Source organism: Cyprinodon tularosa, unplaced genomic scaffold (genome assembly GCF_016077235.1).
Source record: "Cyprinodon tularosa strain WSP-4 unplaced genomic scaffold, ASM1607723v1 ctg656, whole genome shotgun sequence".
NCBI lineage: Eukaryota > Metazoa > Chordata > Actinopteri > Cyprinodontiformes > Cyprinodontidae > Cyprinodon > Cyprinodon tularosa.
In genome coordinates this window covers 711834-735114 of record NW_024039403.1, presented here as the reverse complement: position 1 = coordinate 735114, position 23281 = coordinate 711834, and the positions used below count along the sequence as shown (strand labels likewise).

The window sequence follows — 23281 nt, the reverse complement described above, 5'->3', positions numbered from 1 at the left end:
CTGTGTTTGGTCTTATTTTGTCCCAAGTCTTCTAATATTTTTCAACGATCTGAAAATTACTGCTTTTTACCTTTCACTTTTCAACCAAATGTAGATGTTATTTGGACCTAAATCATGTCGTCTTCCCAACCAATTTTTGCTCAGTGATATAGACTATTTCCAACTCAGTTCCTAAAAACTGTTTGTGTTCATCATCCTACTGCGTTTCACTGTGGTTTACCAAATCACCCGTTAGGATGGAAAAAAACTTTTTATTAGATAATTAGATCAGGGCATCTGTTTTCAGACTGAAAATTAGATTTAGGTAGTTAGATTTTCTCTGTGCACTGCTACCCTTCACAAAATCCCAGAATTAAAATGATGTGATGAGAAACTGGCTTTTTGGATGTAAGAAAAAAATAAAGCGGCAATGTTTAATTGAACCAGTTCAGATGTGGTTCTTCTAAACTCCTGAACTGGTACCAGCATTGGCTTAGAAATAGAGCTGCTTTGGTGGAAAAACTCCATTTATTAGGAACCTAAAGTCAACAAAAAATAATTTTCCCTTTGATCCATAAGTTTCCCAATATTTGCCAGACTGTCGACCAAGATGTATTTCTCATCTCGTCATTGAACACTTTCAGCACAAACAAAAGCCCCTCGTCCTTCAACATCCATGGTATTTTTACTCTGTCCTTTGCTCCGCCTTATTACATGTTAGCACCGGTTAAAAAACGTCTGTGCTGCCCCACTGCCGTGCTCTCTGACCTACAACGCACCAACGACAGCCGTTATCTGTCTGCTGCGCAGTCATCACTGCCATTAAAAGTGTTACGCTCCCCAGACAGGAAGTATTGTTGTCCTGATAACTACAGGCCTGTTGCTGCTGGGAGGTCATGCCCTTCTGCGCCAAATGATTGTGATGTAATAAAAGAAGGAAGGATGGCGCTTTAAGCTTCCCTTTGACAAAAACGATCCAATAATGACAGCATAAAGATTTAGCTGAGGTAAATTATGAGTGTGGGTGTTTCATTGTTTGTGTGTGAGAAAGCTGATGATGGCGTCAGCTTGAAGATGGAGGGGAGGATAAGAGGATGTAGTGATGCATGGCAAGAGAGACCAAAACAGGAGTGTTAATGTTCTCAGGCCTGCGGCTCTGACTTTAGCTGTGCCCTTGAGATTCATTGGGCATGTGTTGGATGTGTGTGCGTGGGTTTGTGTGCGTCTATGTGTGAAAGGCAGAGAGTGAGCCGCTTCCTGTGCTTGACTTTGTGTCAGATAAGGTGCGTTATTGTGGTGACTAGTTAACCTAGCATTGTGAATAAAGCTGAAGCCACTCATGTGCATCAACTTTAAGGTATGCCACCAGGAGCCATAAATACACCTGTGTGTTTTCTCACACACTCGATGACACACGCAGTCGAGCTTCAGCGTTTAGGCTCTCAGCGGACGACGTTATCAATCACTCAAGCAGCTAAGTGCGTCGTTCAGGAAGAATTCACACTTGTGACATTGTCCGCACCTTTTTCCTTCCCCATCTCCATTAGTGGGTTTGTCATTTATCATCTCTGACGTGCTCCCCGTGATGGACAGGTGAGAGGGGCCTCTGATCATCTTCTACTTATATATGATTTAGCCATTCTGCTCACAGAGGTGCTTTCTGATTGCTTGACTCTGATCAAACACTCAAACATTATGCTTTCAGTGCTCCACAGTGAGGGATGGGTTGGCCTTGAACAGTGCAGGAAAAAAGTGTTTACTACCTGCTAAATTACTCATTTTAGCTGTTTTTTCCCCCATCACTAGTGGCTCGTTTTTTTGACAGTAGGCTGACAGGAAAGGGGGAATGAGAGAGGGGGAGAGAAATGCGGTACAGGACCACAGGTCGGATTTGAAGCCGGCAATTAGATAGATTCAGATAGATTCATTAGGATTTATAAAACCAGTGTGACAACATGAAGCAGGTGAAATAGCTCCTAAAACAAATAATCATGTCTCGATCTTATTTAATAAAAGAACAGCAGAGAGAAAGCTGTAGATATTTATGGTATTATTAGTCTGGAAAGGATTACGAAGCAGTTTCTCAAGTTAAGGGACTCCCGGGAATTAGGAATCCAGATGTTTTATTGGTTGAATGTCTTGAACCCAGGTTTAAATCCTGGTTACATCAGGAAGGGCACCTGGCATTAAAAACCTTGCAAAGTCTCTGAGCAAGTCAGAATAAATTACCCTGGAGACCCCTCAGGAAGAGAGCAACCAAAAAGACAAAACATAGATTCCTCAGAATTCCAGCACTGTCCACAAATGTAAAACAAAAAAAAATGGAAGAGCGATGAGCCAATTACTCCATATTAAAATGTCCAAGAAATATCTTAATGATAACCAAGAGCAGGGGTGGGCAATTCCAGTTCCTGAGGGCAGGTATCCTGAAACTCTGGATTCCTCCTTGGTCCAACACACCTGAATTAAATGGCTGAATAACCTCCTCAGTGAGCCGTTCGTTCCTGCAGAGTCCTCTCAATAATCTAATTACTTGATTCAGGTGTGTTGAACCAAAGGCACATCTTAAAGTTGCAGGATACCGACCCATAGGAACTGGAATTGCCCACCCCTGACCAAGAATTTCAGCAAAATATTCTGTGGGCAGATGAAGCAAAAGTTTAACTTTTTGGAAGGTGTGTGTCCCCATAAAAGCTAACACAGCTTTTTATAAAAAGAACATCAGACAAACAGCCATAATCGATGGTGGAAGTGTGATGGTCTGGGCTGTTCTGCTGTTTCAGGACCTAGACGACGTGAGCTAACTCCAACATAACCCAGAAGTTCCTCATGGAGCTATCATTTTCCAGCATTTTGGCGTTTTTCTACAGAAAAATGATCCGAAGCTCACCATCAAGTCCACATTTTGAATGGCTAAAAAATCTTAAGAGATTTAAATGTAGGTTTTCCAACCCCATATCCCCTCAAAAGAGCCAGTTAGAAAATGAGCCAAAATTAAAACAATCGTACAAGGAAGAGTGGGTCAAATTCTCCTCACAGTGATTTAAAAGACTTATTTACATTTATTGCCAGCCCTAAATTTCTTTCTGAAAACAAAATCACTTTCGTTGATATTAAAATAAATGCACTGAAACCTTGAAGTGTGGCAAAAAAGGGCAGAAATATAAGCAATGTTAAAGGGGTTAAATACCCTTTCTCTGCATTATATGTTCACTTTAACATGAAGACAGCCAAGAGAGAAAAGCAGTCACATCATATAAAGTCATCATTAAGTGCTTGACTGACAAAAACGCTCTTCATACTTTCTTCATGTGCAGCCACCATGAATCTGGCCCACTTCTAGAACTCCAGCATGTTAGACCTGGTTACAGCAGTGTGCTGCGACTCACACTGTAGACACAAAAAACTAGAAAAAAAACACTTGTGCACAACTCGCACGCTACAGGCTCACTTGGTAATGCCAAAAGGAAGGCTTTGTTGGCCTTTACAGGTGAATGACCTTTTACAGGAACTTGACACCAAACAAGAAAGCTGGTCTGGAAACGGATTCTGATTCCTGGTTGATGGGACAGGTGTTGTGAATGAAACGGTGCCCAGCTTGAAAGAGCTCCTGTGTGTCGCTGAATGTGTGCATTGATGACTGAAAGACATCTTCTGCCTCCATTTATCTGTTTACTACAGTCTGTTGAATTCATGTTAATGTCTATCTAAAGACTTTCCAATTAGCGGACAAAAATTGCAGGGGTTAATAAAAAAAAAAAAGTCTAATCAACTAAAACTTTCGCGACCCCAATGCAGTACCTCCGTGGACCCCCTAGGGGTCGCGGACCCCTGTTGAAGACCTCCAAACTACATGATTTATCTGTGCATTGACAGCTGGTTAAGCTGCAAAATAAGAATTATTATCTTAGCTGCAACTAGCTGCATGACATTCTTGGAACGCGGAGCTGGGTGTGCTCTCTTCATCCTCGGACATGGGAGCTGGCTCTGAGCTCGTTTGCCTGGCTGCGTGACGGGGCCGCCTTTTGCAGCTGCTTTTTACATCTCTGCTTCTGTCTCCTTGAACCCCAGTCGGCCTCAGCAGATGGCCGCTCACACTGAGCCTGGTTCTGCTGAAGGTTTCTTCCTGTTAAAAGGGAGTTTTTCCTCTCCACTGTCACTACAAGCATGCTAAGTGTGAGGGATTGCCTTCAAGTCGATGCAATCAACTGGTTTCCCTTAGATAGAAAACTGAATAAATTTGACTTTTATGATCTGGTAAACTGTAAAGAGCCTTGAGATGACATGTAATGAATTGGAGCTATAGAATTAAACTAAATTGAACTGAATTGAATTCTTCAGCAGAAGTGAGAAAAAACGGTTAATCTCTGTTAATTTCTAGCATAATTAAGCATTTATCGAATTGCAACTATTTCACAGAAGGTAACTAAAATGCTCTGTTCAATTTGCCTGGGAACTTGGAATTGGAAATGGCTTTAGAGCTGGGCTGAGACTATTCCAGTAGTTCTAGAAAGATTTTAGAAAGTCCAACACAGACAAAGCAACATGTTCAAGTCTCATCTATTTTTGCAGTGTGTGAATTTCCTGCAGTTTCTGGAATGGACGTTCCAAAAGGTCTGCCACTACTGGGAGCCTGTAATCGTGCCTCACTGTGAAGAGCACTGAAATTTCACTCTAAGAAGTTCAAGCACACAGGAGGATCAGCTCAACAAGGTGTTCAAGCGGTGACAAGCTGCTTTTGTTAGAAACCTGCAAAGCTTTGTAGGATCTAAGATCTTTCTACATTCAAAAATGTCCCACAAATAATTCAGCTAAAATACACGAGTCCTTCGTGTTTAAAAAACTGTCAGTTTTGTCTCTAATCGGCTGCCAGACAAAAAACATCAATAATATTCAATAATGCTAGTAAAAAAAAAAATAAATAAAAAATACAATGTCCCTTTGAAGGAAAAAATTAGGGTTTCAAATTTCAGTCATTTTTTTAAGTTTGGAAACTTTCCAAAGATTTTAAAAGGCATTTAGCTTAATCAGAATTTTTTATTTTTTACCTGCAAAAAATATTCAAATGCCATTTTTGTCAATTTGCCTTTTGCAAAAAGAATTGCATATGACGTGTTTTGATAAAATTCTGAAATTGAAACCCTTTGCAACCATAACCTGAACTTTCTGATGTAATTCAGTGAGCTGTAATTACTGTCATTTAAGTACATTTACACTACTCTTTTTGTTATGTAACTAATAAAAAAGCTAATTTGAACCATTTAGGGCATTCTTTCAATGCAATGAAATATTAATATAAATACGGTTTTGTATTTCCACTGTGGCAGATTTAAGGCATCTGTCTTTTTTAGGACCCCTACCCATTATTTTCTGAATGAACTGTAAGTGTGTGCTTGAATGTGCCACTCACACAAGGTGTTGGTAAAGAGCACTTTACATCATATGCAGGAACTTGTGGTTGAATGTGCAGGGTTATTGCTCTCAATAATCTCAGAGGTCACTCTCTTCTCCTGACTTGAAGGCATCCTTATTGCTGTCTCTGATTGTTTCTCTCTCAAACACACAGCTGAATACACACTTTTCATGATGTTAAAGAGCATTTGCGAAATCTAAATCTGCAACTAGAAGAGACGAGCAGATGTCAGTTCAAAGGGGAGGCTGCTTTCGCCTCCGTTTCTGTCTGTTCTCTCATCTTCATTTCAAGTAATGTTTTCAGGCTCTTCTCCACACTAGTCTGTCACACCTCCATGCTTGGTTTGCTCAGATCCCCGTTCCCCTGGTCCCCTCCTCCGCCGCTTCCATTAATGGGCCCCCTCTCACCCTCGTCCTCGCTGTCCAGCTCCTCGCTCTTCCGCTTGCTGTAGCGCTCGTACAGCACCATGAGCACGCCCATCACCCAAGCCGAAACGGTGCCGGCCGAGAAGATGACGAAGCCGATGGCGATGAAGAAGAGGTAGTCCCAGTAGCCCAGGCCCTGGTGGCAGTCTGTCCGCAGCTGCATGCCGACCTCTGCCAGCCGCTGACCCACCAGCTCTGGAGGGTTGTGGCAAATTGTCTGGCCCTCATCTGAAAGTGATAGAGAGTGGAAGTTAATTAGGAAGGACGCTATGGAAGAATGTCAGGGCTGAAAATAACACGTGTATATGGAGGAGAATGAAGGGCAGAGCGTCAGAAGAGGGAAAAAAGGCAAAAAGGTAATTGCTTTGGAAGAAAGGCTGGGCAACCATCAATAATGTCTGCACAGAAGCAGCCTTCAACAATGCTTTGATAACCATTTTGATAAAAGACCCCTAAAGCAACCATATATTTCCTCAGAGTAATAAAAAAATCCTCGGACTGCAGGACACTGAAACATTATTATGCCACACACACTAACATGCATGCAAGGAAAGGTGACATTAGCCTCCTCCCTCTGCCATCAATAAACACCAACAAATGAGTCTTTTAGCCGCAGAGAGACAAGGAGACAAATGTTTTCTCTGACAAAACATCTGCCCTCATAATGAGGAATATGATAATCAGCCCAAGTGACTGCTGCCACACAAAGATACAGAGTTAGTGCCAAAACAAACAATCTGCCTGCAGCTAAGAGTTTATTTTGAGCGGGCATAAAGGTTAAAACAGGCTAAACAAATAGGCTTATAGGATTAAAACTGTTACTGTAGAGCTTATCAGGAGTATCTAACAGGACTAAAAACTCAGTATATTGTTACGCAGATGATGTTATGTATTTTTAAAAAATGTTATACATTTCTACATTTATTATCTACAGCCATTGTTTATTCTACAAAAACAAAAACTGAATTAATGTTAAATTCAATTAAATTCAGTTTCTTCTATAGCTCCAATTCACAACACATGTCGTCTCAAGGCACTTTACAGTTCAACCAGATCATCCAGTCAAAGTGATTCAAAGTTTTCTATCTGAGGAAAACCAGTTCATTGCATCAACTCTTTAACTTGAATACCTCACACTAAAGAATTCTTGTAGCGAAAGTGGAGAGGAAAAACGCCCTTTTAACAGGAAGAAACCTCCAGCAGAACCAGGCTCAGTGTGAGCGGCCATCTGCTGAGGCCGACTGGGGTTCAAGGAGACAGAAGCATAGATACAAAAGGCAACTGTAAAAGGCGGCCCCGTCCAGGAAACACACAGCCAGGCAGACGAGCTCCAAGGCAGCTCCCATGTCAGAGGATGAAGAGAGCACATCCAGCCAGTCACAGTCAGAGAAACAGGACTACACTGAAAAACAGGCCGATCCCCAACATCTAGAAACAAAGGTGTTGATGGCAGCAGCACAGCTGATATTTCTCTCCAGGATGGAGTCACAGCCAAACAGGAACAGACCAGATGAAGCTACTATGAGAAAAAGCAGAGAGAGCAGAACGTTAGAGATTGAACTAATAGATTCTGCAGAGTGGGAGAATAGAGATAGAATGATGAAAAGGGGTCCCTATGTCCTCCAGCAGTCTAAGGCCCCGTCCACACGAAGTCAAAACGAACACGAAACGCTGATATTTTCCAAAACGTTTGCTGTAAAGACGGAGACGTAAAACAAATGTGAGCGTCCACACGAATGCATGAAAACGCTGCAAAATGTATGCCAGGCCTGTAAGTGGCGCTGTGGTGCCAAAGCAAAAATAAGCGACGAAATGTTGGGCATGCGCACATATATTTATACATAGTTGCCCTGTGGGTCCATTTTCGTGGTTCAGTCAAATTCAGGTGCTGAACTATGTCGTCGATATTGCTCTGTTCTTCCTGGAGATATTCCAGAAGAAGAAGATTCTGTTGTAAGCCCGACAGCAGGGTGAGTAGCATTAGCAGCAATGGCGCCATTGTTGTTGTGATGTGTCGCGCATGCGTGTTTAGAGGCGACGCTATGACGCATGCGTGTAAAAAAAAAAATGCAGTTAGAGCGTAAAGATGGAAACGCGAAAACGGCGTTTCGAAATCTTCCCACTCTGAAGGCTGAATAAAAAAAAGATCGTTTACAGAACCCCGAAACGCCGGCTTCATGTGGATGAGAGGCTGGTTTGGTGAAAAATTTGTGCGTTTAGGCCAGGGTTCGTCTTCGTGTGGACGGGGCCTAAGCCTATAGCAGCATAACTATAGAGATAGCTCAGGATAACCTGAGCCACTCTAACTAGAAGCTTTATCAAAAAGGAAAGTGGGCTGCTCAGTGGCGCAGTGGGTAGCACTGCTGTAATGTTTAGGGTTTAGGGTCTAACAGACCATTGCAACACTCTTCTTTTAAGTTATTATCCATGACTGACCTGTATTTAGCATCCACTATCGTACAATAATATCTGGCTGACATCCGTGTCCTCAGTGGAGAAAACACATCCCCACAGTATAATGCAGCCATGACCGTGTTTTAATGTAGGAATCATTCTTGGTATATTCTACAAAGCTTTCCACTAAAATAATTGACTTTGTCTAGTTCCAGGTTTTGATCATGAATCTCTTCTTAAATATAATGAGAGTTAAAGTATCATCAACCTTTACCTCTGATCTTTGTTATGTTATTACTTTGCCATATTTTTATAGCCTGTGCCTTGTCATATTATAATATATACACTTCTGCATCCTGTTTAAACAAAAAGAAAGAAAGAAAGAAAGATGGACAGACAGAAAAAGGAAGAAAGAAAGATGCAAAATGCAAAGGATTGAGGTTTTTTTTACCTCCATCTGTTTTACAGTAACAAAAATGAAGGAATCTGCAAAATCTAAAACAAGTAAACCGCTTTAATAAACATTTCAAATAATGGCTTTAAAGAGTAAACATGACTGTAAAAGGACTCTTAGAGCCAATACCAAGCTCTAAGACAGGAGAATATCATCTGAAAATTGTGTCACTATAGAACAGCTGTAATTAAATCCTCTTAGCAGATTCTCTGCAAATTAAATAAACAATTCCACATAAAAAAATAAAAATAACAAATCAAAAGTTACCAAAGGAGTTTGTTTTGTTTCTAAAAAAGAAGCTGTTAACAGTTAGAGTTTGAAAAAAATATATAAATCCTAATTTGACTGCAAAAGATGTTTAAGAGGAGCTGAGACTGCATAGAGAGGGAACTGCTGTGTGTTATAGACAATTATGACGTTCATGGATGAGTCATAGATAGAAAACATTTCCTGCATCATGAGTTTAGTAAACATTTAACTCGGCACAGATCTTGGAAACAAGTTGTGGAGGATGAATGATACCGTCCAGATTTAAGGACATGGAGATAGTGAGAAGAAGCCTGACGGAATGATAAAGAATTTAGATCTAGAGTTTAAGGCCGTATACTGTGTATCATGGAAAGCATCTTACTGGTAGAGAGGGAAAAAAGTGATGATTTCAACAAAGAATAATTTGCATGCCCACTAGAAGCTGTGAAACTGTAGAAAAATATCACAGTTTCTTCTTATTCCTCCACTTCTTGCTGAGCCAAAGCAGACAGTCTCTCCCCAGCTGAACATAGATGTTTTAATACAAACATCTGCTGTTTTTCAAATACTAAAATGTTGATATCTATTTAGCCTCAAAGGCTGACCCGTACATTAGAGAGTAATTTAACAGGTAAAGTATTCTAACAAAACTTTGTAAATGATGTTTATTGCATCTATTTTGAAAATGAATAAAAAAACAAAAATGACTATCAAGGAAAAACTTCCCTAGAGGCAAACATTAAACCCAAAACAATGTCTTACAATTTTCATCAAACCCAATTGTTTCATTTGACATTTTTAAACAAAAAAGAAAAGGTAGACACCCTGTCTACTTTTATGGGTAGACTTATAACTTTCCTTTTTGATAAAGCTTATAGTTAGAGTGGCTCAGGTTATCCTGAGCTATCTCTATAGTTATGCTGCTATAGGCTTAGACTGCTGGAGGACATAGGGACCCCTTTTTCCTAATTCTGCTTCATTCTATCTCTATCCTCCCACTCTGCAGAATCTGTTAGTTCAATCTCTAACGTTCTGCTCTCTCTGCTTTTTCTCATAGTAGCTTCATCTGGTCTGTTACTGTTTGGCTGTGACTCCATCCTGGAGAGAAATATCAGCTGTGCTGCTGCCATCAACACCTTTGTTTTTAGATGTTGGAGCTCGGCCTGTTTTCCAGTGTAGTCCTGTTTCTCTGACTGTGACTGGCTGGATGTGCTCTCTTCATCCTCTGACATGGGAGCTGGCTCGGAGCTCGTCTGCCTGGCTGTGTGTTTCCTGGACGGGGCCGCCTTTTACAGTCGATGCAATCAACTTTAAAATAACAGTATGACTCCCTTACAGGCAAATTATTAAATATCAAACTCTAAAACTTAAGTTGACAATGTGAAAATGGCTAATTTTGGGCTTGCAAAGCTGCCAGGGTTTTGCACATCACTGTGTGCCAATTAGCGTGAAATCTGCATGCATAATGACAACAAAGTAGGAAACGCCATTTTCAATCAGTCCATCTAACTTCTCCAGCGCTGCTTCTTCCCTTGTTCCTCCGCTCCCATCCTCCCTGCATCGTTAATTGTCTTTATGCTCTCAAGAAAGGGCAGATTTCTTTCCCTCACTTCTAGCTCAAAACAATGAGAGAGATGATAGAGGCTATAAAGAGATAGAGACGGACAGCGGTAGCACTTTTAAAGATGAAAGTCCAGAGAAAGTAGCGACACACAACAGCAGAAAAAATACTCTAACTGAGGCACAGCTGGCGGAGCTTTAAAATATTTACTTCCGTATACCTTTAAATCGACTTCTAAAGAGAGTTTGAATTTAGAGGAAAATGGAACCTTCTCACATTGTGCTAATGGACTATCAGTAAGTGTTAACAATCCTAATTAAACAGCAGTTATCTACCAATAAACGTCCCAACAAGGAAGCTGGCGGCAGCAGAAAAGAACAGGAGGATACGATCTTATACCTATAAAACTTGCTGCCAGGTTTTCTTTGGCAGATGCAGAAAATAATTTAACATATGCATGCATATTACAAATCCCTATCTGTTATTCTGAGATGACCTGAGACAAGACAGATTAATCTGATGGTTTGATTGCTGCTCAGGATGGATGTGAGGATTAAATGTAACAAATTAGCCAGCTCGGTGGTCCGATAAGGTATCGCTAAGCCCACCAGGGAGAATTTCCACAGCACATCTGCAGAGCTTTGATAAGGTTTTTGATCAACAAGGACGTAACCATCACCTCGGCTCGCCTCTATCGCCAGAGGATTTGTCTCAGCTATGTGGGAAACATCTCCAGATAAAGCCTTTATGTCATGTAGGCCGGACTCCTTTCTAACATAGTGGCTGCAATGTGTTTGTGTTTATCTGACAACAGTTTCCAGCACAGGTTAAAAAATAGCAAGAGTATCCAGGAGGCTTTAAGCTGCTGGGAGAGATTTTAACTATTTGAGGCATTATGGGGATTAGTGACTCGCCATGTGCCATGATTACAAGGTTGCCTTGCAGTAAAAGTTCAGCCAAGGATACTCTGACAGATATGTAGCTCCACTGACATGGTTACTTCTCTCCCTTACAGTGACTAGCACATTTCCTTTTATCTTATTTCAGTTTGCTTTCCACATAACTTCTTTTCAGTTCAAAGGGAAAGAAAACATCCCTCTGCCCTCAGCTGCTTTTACTTTATCTCAGTCTTCAAAGAAATTATTACCAATGTAACCCAGAACGCTTAGAGATCCTAACTTAAAGGAAAGACTGTTGATATTCAGAATAAAAACTTCTGAAAGTACTTTAAATATGAGATTATTACTTTTCAATAAATGATAAGAGTTTTTAATTAAGAGCAATTGTCATCTGAATGTGCTTTACTGGAGGCATCCATGTTTGTCAAAGGACCTGGACCTGTTCACTTCCTGTTTGGATTAACTGAGTGTGCAACTGAGTGTGCAGCTGTTCAGAGGATCTCCATCTGAAGTTAAGTTATTTTCTCTGTGATATCTCTGTATCTAAGTAACTCTAACTGACTACTTTAAAACATAGCACCTTCTGCTGCACTTTTCTACTGAGCACTTGTCAGCTTCACACGGTTTTATTTCTGATAGCAAGAAGTAGCTAGCCTAGGCTAGCGCTAGCTTAGCATTGCTATGGCTTCTCTCTCTCCCTCCCTTGACTCTTTTCCAACTCTTCCTTCTTCCTCTCCTCTCTCCTGCTCTCTGTGTCAGATGTTCAGTTATTCCTCTGCCTCCTTTAGTGATAATGGGATGTGTAATAAGTGTAGTATTTTTGTAGCTTTGGAGGCGAGGGTGTCAGAGTTAGAATCCAGGCTTCAGGCTGTTGAAGTAGGCCCCCCACGTAGCTGTCCTCCAAAAGTGCCTGAGCAGCCAGGCGATTGGGTAACTGTACGCAGAAAGCGTAGTCGTGGATCTCTGCCCACTGGTCACCACCAACCCGTTCACGTTTCTAACCGGTTTTCCCCACTCAGTGACACACCCACTGAGAAGCCCACTCTGGTGATTGGCAGCTCCATAGTCAGAAACGTGGCATTAGAGACACCAGGGACCATAGTCAAATGTTTGCCGGGGGCCAGAACGGGCGACATCAAATCCTACCTGAAACTACTGGCTAAGGATAAGGTTAAATACAGTAAGATTGTTATTCACGCTGGTGGTAATGACACCCGGTTACGCCGATCGGAGGTCACTAAAATTAGTGTTGCTTCGGTGTGTAAGTTTGCCAAAAAAATGTCGGACTCCGTAATTTTCTCTGGTCCCCTCCCTGATCTGACCAGTGATGACATGTTTAGCCGCATGTCGTCATTCAACCGCTGGTTGTCTAGGTGGTGTCCTGAAAACAACGTGGGCTACATTAATAATTGGCAATCCTTTTGGGGAAAGCCTGGTCTGATTCGGAGAGACGGAATCCATCCCACTTTGGATGGTGCAGCTCTTCTTTCTAGGAATCTGGCCACATTTATTAGTCCTCCAAAACCCTGACCACCCAGGGTGCAGACCAGGAAGCAGAGTTGTAGTTTAACACACATCTCTGCAGCTTCTCTACTGTTACCCACTCTTTACTCCATCCAGACAGTGTCTTGCCCACGACCAAAATCTAATAAATTAGCAAAGATTCCCAAAGGAGTAAATCATGATAATCTAATTAAAATCAAAATAACTCCAATTGGGGAAAAAGTTAAAACAATTAAATGCGGTCTGTTTAACATAAGATCGCTTTCCTCTAAAAGTCTACTAGTTAATGACTTGATTTGTGACAATCACATTGACTTGTTTTGCCTTACAGAAACCTGGCTGCAGCAAGAGGATTATGTGAGCATAAATGAGGCAACTCCTTCAAGCTATTTAAATTTTCACATCCCCAGAAGTTCTGGGCGAGGAGGAGGAGTAGCAACAATCTTCGAGTCTGACTTACTGATTACTCCCAAAACAATTAATACCTACAACTCTTTTGAACATTTAACCCTTAATTTCCCTGATCCAAATTTCAAGGCAAGAAAACCTCTTCTTTTTGTAACTTTGTATCGTCCACCAGGTCCTTACTCTGAATTTTTAGATGAGTTTTCAGAGTTCCTTTCTGATTTGGTATTAAATACTGACAGGGTCATCATAGTGGGAGATTTTAACATCCATGCTGACATTGAAGGCGATAGCTTAAGAGCAGCCTTTAATGCTATCTTAGACACTATTGGCTTTGTTCAAAATGTGAATAGTCCCACGCATTCTCATCTTCATACTTTGGATCTTGTGCTGACATACGGCATAGAATGTGAAGAAATAACAGTATTTCCTCACAACCCTGTCCTCTCTGACCACTTTCTAATAACCTTCAGGATTACTTTAACAGAGTTCTCCTCCCCCAAAAGAAGGTTCAATTTTAGTAGATCTTTATCAGATAGTGCAGTTATAAATTTTAAAGAATCTGCTTCACTTTCTCTCTGCTCTGTGTCACTGAGCAGTGCTGCAGAGTGCAAAAGCTTAGCTTATTCCCCTTCACAGGTTGATGATTTTGTTTAGGGGGTTGCTAGTTCTCTGCGTATTGCCTTAGACAACGCAGCTCCTTTGAAAATGAAAACCGTTAAAAATAGAAAGCTTGCTCCTTGGTTTAATGCAGAGCTGCGTACTTTGAAGCAAAATGCTAGGAAACTGGAGAGAAAATATCACTCCACAGGCCTGCGAGAGTCCTTCCTAGTCTGGAAAAATGGTTTACTGCTGTATAAGAGGACCCTTTGTAAAGCAAGAGCAGCATACTTCTCCTCATTAATAGAGGAGAATAAGAATAATCCTAGATTTCTTTTTAATACAGTTGCCAAACTCACCCAGAGCCATAGCTCTGTTGAACCGTCCATTCCACCTGCTCTTAGCAGCAATGATTTTATGGGATTCTTTATAAATAAGATTGATCTTATTAAAAATAAGATCATAAGCACTCCTCTATCCGCGATTGTAGCTGAGGTAGTCATGGAATCTGAACCGGGTTTAGACTGCTTTGATCCAGTTGAACTCTCTGAATTAGCAAAATTATTGTCTTCATCTAAGCCTTCAACTTGTATGTTAGATCCAATTCCAACCAGGTTATTTAAGGAGGTATTCCCTTTGATCTCCTCCTCCATTTTAGATGTGATTAATCTATCTCTGTTACAGGGATATGTACCTAAAGCTTTTAAGATTGCTGTAATTAAACCTCTGCTTAAGAAACCGTCTCTTGACCCAGACGACTTGGTCAATTATAGACCTATATCCAATCTTCCTTTCTTATCCAAAATTCTTGAGAAAGTAGTTGCCAAACAAGTTTGCGATCACTTCCACCATAATGAACTTTTTGAAGAGTTTCAGTCTGGCTTTAGAGCTCATCATAGCACTGAAACAGCTCTGGTGAAAGTCACTAATGATATTCTCATGGCCTCAGATAATGGACTTGTATCTGTGCTCGTCCTGTTGGATCTTAGTGCTGCATTTGATACAGTTGACCATAATATTCTTTTAGAAAGACTTGAATATTTTGTTGGAATTAAAGGAACAGCACTAGACTGGTTTAAATCTTATCTATCTGATCGAATTCAGTTTGTTCATGTTAATGATAGATCTTCAACACGCTCAAAGGTTACCTGTGGAGTACCACAGGGATCAGTGCTAGGACCAATTCTCTTTACTTTATACATGCTCCCAATTGGTAGAATTATTAGACAGCATGGGATTAATTTCCACTGTTATGCTGATGATACCCAGCTATATCTGTCTATAAATCCAGATGAAGCTAACCCATTACATAGATTACAGGCATGTCTTGAAGACATAAAAACCTGGATGACTCTTAATTTTCTGCTTCTGAATGCAGACAAAACAGAAGTTATAGTCTTTGGACCAGAGTCTCTGAAAAAGAAACTGATTAGCCAGTCACTTCATTTGGATGGGATTAAACTGATTTCAGATAATAAAATAAAAAATCTTGGTGTTATTTTTGATCAGGACCTGCCATTTAAATCCCATATCAAAGAGGTTTCTAGAATTTCCTTCTTTCATCTGAGGAACATTGCAAAAATTAGAAATATCCTGTCCAGGGGTGATGCTGAGAAACTAGTCCATGCATTTGTTACTTCAAGGCTGGACTATTGTAATTCTTTACTATCAGGAAGTCCACAAACTGTAGTTAAAAGCCTTCAGCTGATCCAAAATGCTGCAGCCAGAGTTCTAATGAAAATGAAAAAGAGAGATCATATCTCTCCTATCCTGGCTTCTCTTCATTGGCTTCCTGTTAAATCAAGAATAGAATTTAAAATCCTCCTTCTCACATATAAAGCCTTAAATGGCCAAGCTCCATCTTATATCAGAGATCTGATTGTTCCTTATGTTCCTAACAGAGCACTTCGCTCTCAATCTGCAGGTTTACTAGTGGTTCCTAGAATTTCTAAAAGTAGAATGGGAGGCAGATCTTTTAGTTATCAGGCTCCTCTCCTGTGGAACCAACTACCAGTTTTAGTCCGTGAGGCAGACACCCTGTCTACTTTTAAGGCTAGGCTTAAAACTTTCATTTTTGATAAAGCTTATAGTTAGGGTGGCTCAGGTTATCCTGAGCTATCTCTATAGTTATGCTGCTATAGGCTTAGACTTTTGGAGGACATAGGGACCCCCATTTCATCATTCTGCTTCATTCTCTCTCTGTTCTCCTATTCTGCAGAATCTGTTAGTTCAATCTCTAACCTTCTGCTCTCTCTGCTTTTCCTCAGAGTAGCTTTGCCTCGTCTGTTCCTGTTTGGCTGTGACGTCATCCTGGAAAAAAACATCAGCTGTGCTGCTTCTATCAACACCCTTGTTAATAGATGTTGGAGATCGGCCTGTTTTCCAGTGTGGTCCTGTTTCTCTGACCGTGACTGAGTGGATGTGCTCTCTTCGTCCTCTGGCATGGGAGCTGCCTTGGAGCTCGTCTGCCTGGCTGTGTGTTTCCTGGACGGGGCCGCCTTTTACAGCTGCTTTTTGTATCTCTGCTTCTGTCTCCTTGAACCCCAGTCGGCCTCGGCAGATGGCCGCTCACACTGAGCCTGGTTCTGCTGGAGGTTTCTTCCTGTTAAAAGGGAGTTTTTCCTCTCCACTGTCGCTACAAGCATGCTTAGTGTGGGGGATTGTATTTGAGTCAATGAGTCAATGCAATCAACTGGTTTTCCTTAGATAGAAAACTTTGTATCAATTTGACTGTATGATCTGGTTGAACTGTAAAGTGCCTTGAGATGACATGTGTTGTGAATTTGGCGCTATATAAATAAACTGAATTGAATTGAAAATTGAACACTACTGCCACCTACTGGTTTGTAACGTCACGGTGCGGTATCGGCTGTTGATCAAGTCCCAGTGCTGTATCTGGTGTTTGTCACAACGCGCTATTATCCAAGTCATCTTGAAAACATTCTTCTTCCAAATGTTGGCTACATATTACGGGTTTTTTCTCTGGCCAGAAGTTCAATAGAAAATCCTCTCTCTTCAAGTTGGCGATCCAACGACCAACCCGTGCGTGGAGGATCAGGAATCAGAAAGGTGAAATAACTCTTTTTCTTTTTTCTTTACCCGATTTTATCTCATTTAAATTTGAAAAACTCAAGTTTAATTATTTTAAGTTTGACTGTTTACTGTGTATCTAACTGTACTGTCTCTGATTGTTCCTTATATTCCTAACAGAGCAGATGTTTTAGTTATCAGGCTCCTCTCCTGTGGAACCAACTACCAGTTTTAGTCCGTGAGGCAGACACCCTGTCTACTTTTAAGGCTAGGCTTAAAACTTTCCTTTTTGATAAAGCTTATAGTTAGAGTGGCTCAGGTTATCCTGAGCTATCTCTATAGTTATGCTGCTATAGGCTTAGACTGCTGGAGGACATAGGGACCCCTTTTTCATCATTCTGCTTCATTCTATCTCTATTCTCCCACTCTGCAGAATCTGTTAGTTCAATCTCTAACGTTCTGCTCTCTCTGCTTTTTCTCATAGTAGCTTCATCTGGTCTGTTCCTGTTTGGCTGTGACTCCATCCTGGAAAGAACCATCAGCTGTGCTGCTTCCTTCAACACCCTTGTTTATAGACGCTGGAGATCGGCCTGTTTTCCAGTGTAGTCCTGTTTCTCTGACCATGACTGAGTGGATGTCCTCTCTTCATCCTCTGACATGGGAGCTGGCTCGGAGCTCGTCTGCCTGGCTGTGTGTTTCCTGGATGGGGCCGCCTTTTACAGCTGCTTTTTGTGTCTCTGCTTCCGTCTCCTTGAACCCCAGTGGGCCTCAGCAGATGGCCGCTCACACTGAGCCTGGTTCTGCTGGAAGTTTCTTCCTGTTCAAAGGGAGTTTTTCCTCTCCACTGTCGCTACAAGCATGCTTAGTGTGAGGGATTGCTGAAGAGTCAATGAGTCCATGCAATCAACTGGTTTTCCTTAGATAGAAAACTTTGTATCAATTTGACTGTATGATCTGGTTGAACTGTAAATGCCTTGAGATGACATGTGTTGTGAATTTGGCGCTATATAAATAAACTGAATTGAATTGTAAAGTGGTAACGTGCCTTGAAATGACGTGTTGTGAATTGCTGATATATAAAATAATAAGCTAAATTAAATAAAAATAAAAAACTTGAATAACCTATATCAATGTAGGTTTTCAAATCCCCCCCCCCTCCAATTACACTGTTATTGTTGATTAGTCGGAAAATACGTTGAACTACCATGTTTGCATCCACTTCAAGCATTGAGCATGCTGAGGTGAGTGCAGGTTTGTAAGACCTTTTCACGCCTGTCTATAAATCTATTGGTCTGAGATTGAGGCTTTTTTATGGCCACTCTACAACATTTAACAAGTTTGCAACTAATAGGACTGTATGCTTAAATCCCTAATGAGGTTCTTTCCTCCTGATGTCACCAATTTTGTGTAATTTACGAGGCTCTAATTATAGATGTGTTGGTTATGAAATATATGACTAAAATTAGCTCTCGATTGGGAGCTGATTTATTTTTTCCCTTTGCTTGAAAAAGGCGATGAAAAAGAAAGAGAGCAAAGTGTTGGGAGCTGGAGAAATACACCTTTTCTCCAGCAGAGTCCGCCCTGGATCCTCCCTGCTGAGCTGCTCTGCACACCTGCAGCTGATGATCTCATCTGGAGGACCTGGACTACTTAAGCTGCCTTCAGACCTTGCCTCGACGCCGCAGTGTCTTAATTAGTTGGTTAGCACTTAAGCCATAGATCCCTAGTGAACCAAGTCTCCTTTGAGTCCAACCTGGATTCTAACCCTTTTGTCTCTGCTTCCAGGTTTCCTGTTCTTTCTCCTGTGAAGCTCTGGAAGAGCTTAACCTGCCGAGCCAGCCCTCCGAGCCAAACCTGAAGACTCACTCTCTGGATTTCCTAGCAGCTCTGGATACCGAGCTGGAAACACAAGCCAAGGTCAAAACAGCCTTTAGAAGTAAGACGCTGAAACAGCTTAAGGACTCTGCCAACCCAAGCTTTCTCCGGACCCAACAGTTCCGCTCCCAAAGCCTCCTCTACGTTCATCAAGGTACAAACCTGAACACAATCAGTCAAGTCTCAACCAAGCCTTCGCTAACCAAACTGTCTTTCTCACAGACGCCAGTGAACCGGTCCCAGCCCAGAACCATTGCATCAGTCTTTATAATATGTGTGAATTTGCCAATAAACTCTGTTAAACTTTCCATCCGTGTCGTCAGTGTTCTGCATATTGGGCCTCCCTGATACCCATCATGACACAAAGAAAGACATTATAAAAATCCTGGAAAAGTTCACTTAAGTAAATATGAGACGGCACTAAAATAAATATAATCTGGATCATTTCAATTTTATGGATGATAACAAGGGAGTGTAGAATTTAAGAAATCTCAAACTTTTTGGAAAACAGCCAAGAACGGTTTACAAACTAATTGTGTGGGTCATACCTTTGAGTGTAACTAGGAGTCACCATTACGATAAATATTCTGAAATTAATTCTAAAAGAGGAAAATAAAAGTTATTTCCTTTAAAATAAAAGCATAAAAATCAGAGTGGGCATGGAAATACCTTCACGACTCCCAGCTTTCATTTGTCTGAACCTCCTTGTGTATGGCTTCCTATAGCTGTCGGCTGATTCTGTCAGTCTTAAAACCAGGCTTTCCTCCAACTTAGGTGTGAGGATTAAACATTATCACATAAACAGTATCAGTGGTTACCTGGAACTGCGATGTACAATCCTGTATGTGCAGAAACCAACAATAGCAAAGAGATCCCTCAGGATATTGGGTCTATTTTTTTCTTTATCCTTTGATCTAGTTTCCGAACATCAACAAACATTTTAAGTTTTGTTCACATTTTTGATGCATGTCTCTGCAGGATGCTCCTCTTTTAAAAAGCACAAAGAAAGAAAGCGGAGAGAAATCTACAAAATAATGTCACACCAGAAATTGAAGAAATTTACAAAGATGTTGGAACAAAAACCTTTTTCTTGACTGCTCACAAGTTGTTATACAAGAAAAAAGAGTTTCAGAGAAAGAGGCTTGTTAGAATAAAACTTTGCTAAACTGTAAGACTGTCCTGCTAACCACGAGTTGTCTCAATCTCTGTGTAACATGAAAATATAATTTATCAGATAAATTTCTTTGTTATAATAATCAAGTAATATCATAGTTTCTATGGAAGCAATATATAACTTATGTAAAGTGCAATCCATTGGAAGAAGTATATAAAGTTTGTTCAAACAGGTAGGACCTGTGCATCATCTCATGGGGTAACATGTCATTAGGTTTCATTACAAAGTAAATACTGTGTAAATGCTGACCATGCTGGGTCGCACCATCCAAATAATCCTCAAAGTCAAAACAGAGCCCTAGAATTACCTGGTAACCATTGAAGCACAACCAAAACAGGTCACTCATAGCACCATCACTTTAAACACACCATGGTTTCATTTTGAACATACCTTTTTGTAGGGTGACATTTTTCTCCATTAAACAACTTTAACTCATTTGGTAGCTTCTTGGTTCTGTAATTTTGTACATTGTTATTTGTGTTGTGTAGCATTACAATGGGTGGTGGTATTGTAAGAAGATAATATTTAGATAGAAGAAGATGTCTCAGTTCAAACGACCCCCATCACCAAAGGGGCCAACCCGTTCGTACGGTTCAATTAGCATGCTTTCCAAGCCAAAGCAAGGCTTTGTTTTTAGTCCACCCTACAAAGCCTGGAACTCAACGGTATTTCTGACATTTTGAATTGAAAAAGCTTTCTGGATGGGAAGCAAAACGTCTTCAAACTTGGTAACAAAGTCCAGTGGATTGTTTTTTTTTTACTTTTTTGGAATGACTATAAACTGGATGACTGAGAATCTTCACAGCATACATGTCTCAGTGAATGTAATCTCTATAAAGCTGGGCATACACTATAACATTTTTTGCCCTTTTCGATCGGGCCGACTTTCCAGTCGTGCGAAAATTTTTCGATCGGGCCGACTCTTAGTTTGATCGTGCGTTGTGTAGTGCACAAGAGGTAACGAGGGGCGATCAGCCTCTCACAACCACAACCGATCAGGAAAATCTGGGGAAAATTATGTATCTGTAGCTGCATGCAGGGATTGAAAAAATCGCAGTGTATGTCCGGGCTTAGAGCACATTACTGCAGGCTTTAAAATGTCTCAATGAATGAAGTAAAATAAAAATGCATTTAAGTTTCCGAGGTGTTTGAGAACTCCAGCACAAAAGAAGTCATCCTGCATATGTTGTGTCTCTACTTAACATTCATAGCTATGTTTTATGGAAAATTCAGGACTGATTGCTATAATCAAAGATAAGAGAAAATGACTTGCGTATTACTGGAGAACTCAAGAAAAGGTGGCAGGCAGGATGATTCACTCTAACGCCCTGCATTTTTCACCGTCTGTTTCTTTGTCACACATCTCATCATTCAGACGGGGAGACCTCTCAGACATCATTCTGGCACAATGCCCTTGACATTTCAGTTTGTCCCTTCACACATCCTTCATTTTTTTCTGCTGAATCTTGTCTTCATTAATAAATGCTTATAAGCATTATTCTTTGCCCTTTGTGGATTAAATCCTATGGCCCTTGTTTTAAAACCCAACATTTTAGGAGTAAAAACATTCAGTAGTCTAAAAGACTTTTATCTGGACTTCAGTTACTCTGGTTGAATTAAACAAATGATATATGTATTTTTAAACAGAATACCATTTGAAATAGATTAGAATAGAATAGAACTGAATAGAAAATCTCCTTACTGTCCCACAGTGGGGGAAATTCTGGTGTTTACACCAGCAAAAAGATAACAGAAAAAAATGGTCGCACAAATGAGGACATTAGAAAAGTGTATAAGAATAACATAATAGTAAAGAGTTAAAAAAAAGACAAATACTTTACTGTAAAGTATTTTAACTATAGAATAAATAACCAATATGCAGCTATGGACATTTTTACAGTAATGGATATTTGAAAATAGCAGCAACATCAGAGATGTGCAAAATGACAGCAGCATGTTATTTAACTGACTAAGACAGAAACTGTACAAAATCAACATGAATGTAACAACTTGCTCAGGTTATTGGGAACAGTGGTGGTCCTACAGTCTTATAGCTGCTGGGAGGAAGGATCTGTGATAACGCTCCCTGGTGCATTTAGGGTGCAGCAGTCTGCCACTGAAGGAGCTCTCCAGTTCAGCACCAGCTTCATGCATGGGGGGAGACATTATCCAACAGAGATGTTTAAAGTGAAATATACCAAATATGATGTCAATTCCCTTAGTTTTTAAGATAATGCCAGTGAAGATGAAACAAGAAACTTGTGGTTCATACAGGCTGCCATTTAAACAGCTGATTATAATCTAGCTCTTAGCTAGCTACTTAAATCTAGATCAAATGCAGTTTGTAGAGTCAGCAGGCAGAGAAGGAAAACTACTGTGGGTATAAAAGGAACTCCAGAATGTGAGCATTTTTGATGATTTTGGATGTTCTCCCTGAGTGTGCGTGGGCTCTCTCTGGGTACTCTGGCTTCCTCCCACAGTCTACAAACATGACTGTTAGGTTAATTTGTTGTGAGTTGGTGGTGTGTCTCTATGTTGCCCTGCGATAGAATGGCCACCTGTCCTAGTTGTACCCCGCCTCTAACCCATAGATTGCCAGAGATAGATAATGGATGGATGGATGGATGAATGGATGGATGGATGGATGTTTCAGCCCTAGTTTAGTACCAGCTGTTGCGTTTTATTTTGGCTGTCAACCATTTCAGGCTTCATATCTCCTAAGCCAATTTCCAGAAATTGTATTTGTGTTCTCAGAGAAAGAACACTTTAGCAGAGTTTTAGCAGTATTGTAGAAAAACATTGAGCAAAGGATTCGTTACACATTTTTGATAACGTATAAATATTCACACAAATGTTTCCTTTTGTTTTCCACCTCTCACCTGAGCCTTGATCCACTGCAGGTCGCTGGCTAAGGGGAACCCTGGCGGATGGTTACACATAACTCAATTCTGTCATAAAGGGTACAGGTGGAGTGTACAGCAGAGGGGATACACCTCCCCCTGTGATGGTTTTATAATGGGTCTTGTGTTTTATCTCAAAATTATTAATCCTTTCCCCAAAGACGTGTAAAGTTTCAAAATCTCATATAGTTCAAATGAACAGAAAATAATGCTTTATTTAAAACCATCCTTAAGGTAAAAAACTTCCTTAAAAAAAGCAACAAAAAAAACAAGTAGCTCTGATATATCTATCTGTATTACTTTATAAAAGTGACAACCTGAATGAGCAGCAGACATTACTCAGTAGAAGTGTTTTTTATTTCTTTCTAGAAGTCTATTAAACCTTTTTTCATTCCTTTGGCTTCTGTTTTTTTTCTTTGT

General features: G+C 40.5%; 1 protein-coding gene across 1 annotated transcript in view; it reads right to left on the bottom strand.

Annotated features, from left to right (window-relative positions):
• Positions 1-4896: 4896 nt before the first annotated feature.
• LOC119799255 (leucine-rich repeat-containing protein 52-like) overlaps positions 4897-23281 on the bottom strand; it is a 50099-nt gene continuing 31714 nt past the window's right edge. The window contains exon 3 of the mRNA XM_038309065.1: positions 4897-6045. Within this exon, the coding sequence (XP_038164993.1) occupies positions 5717-6045 (329 nt within the window). The 3' untranslated portion in view covers positions 4897-5716. The remainder of the gene's footprint in view (positions 6046-23281) is intronic.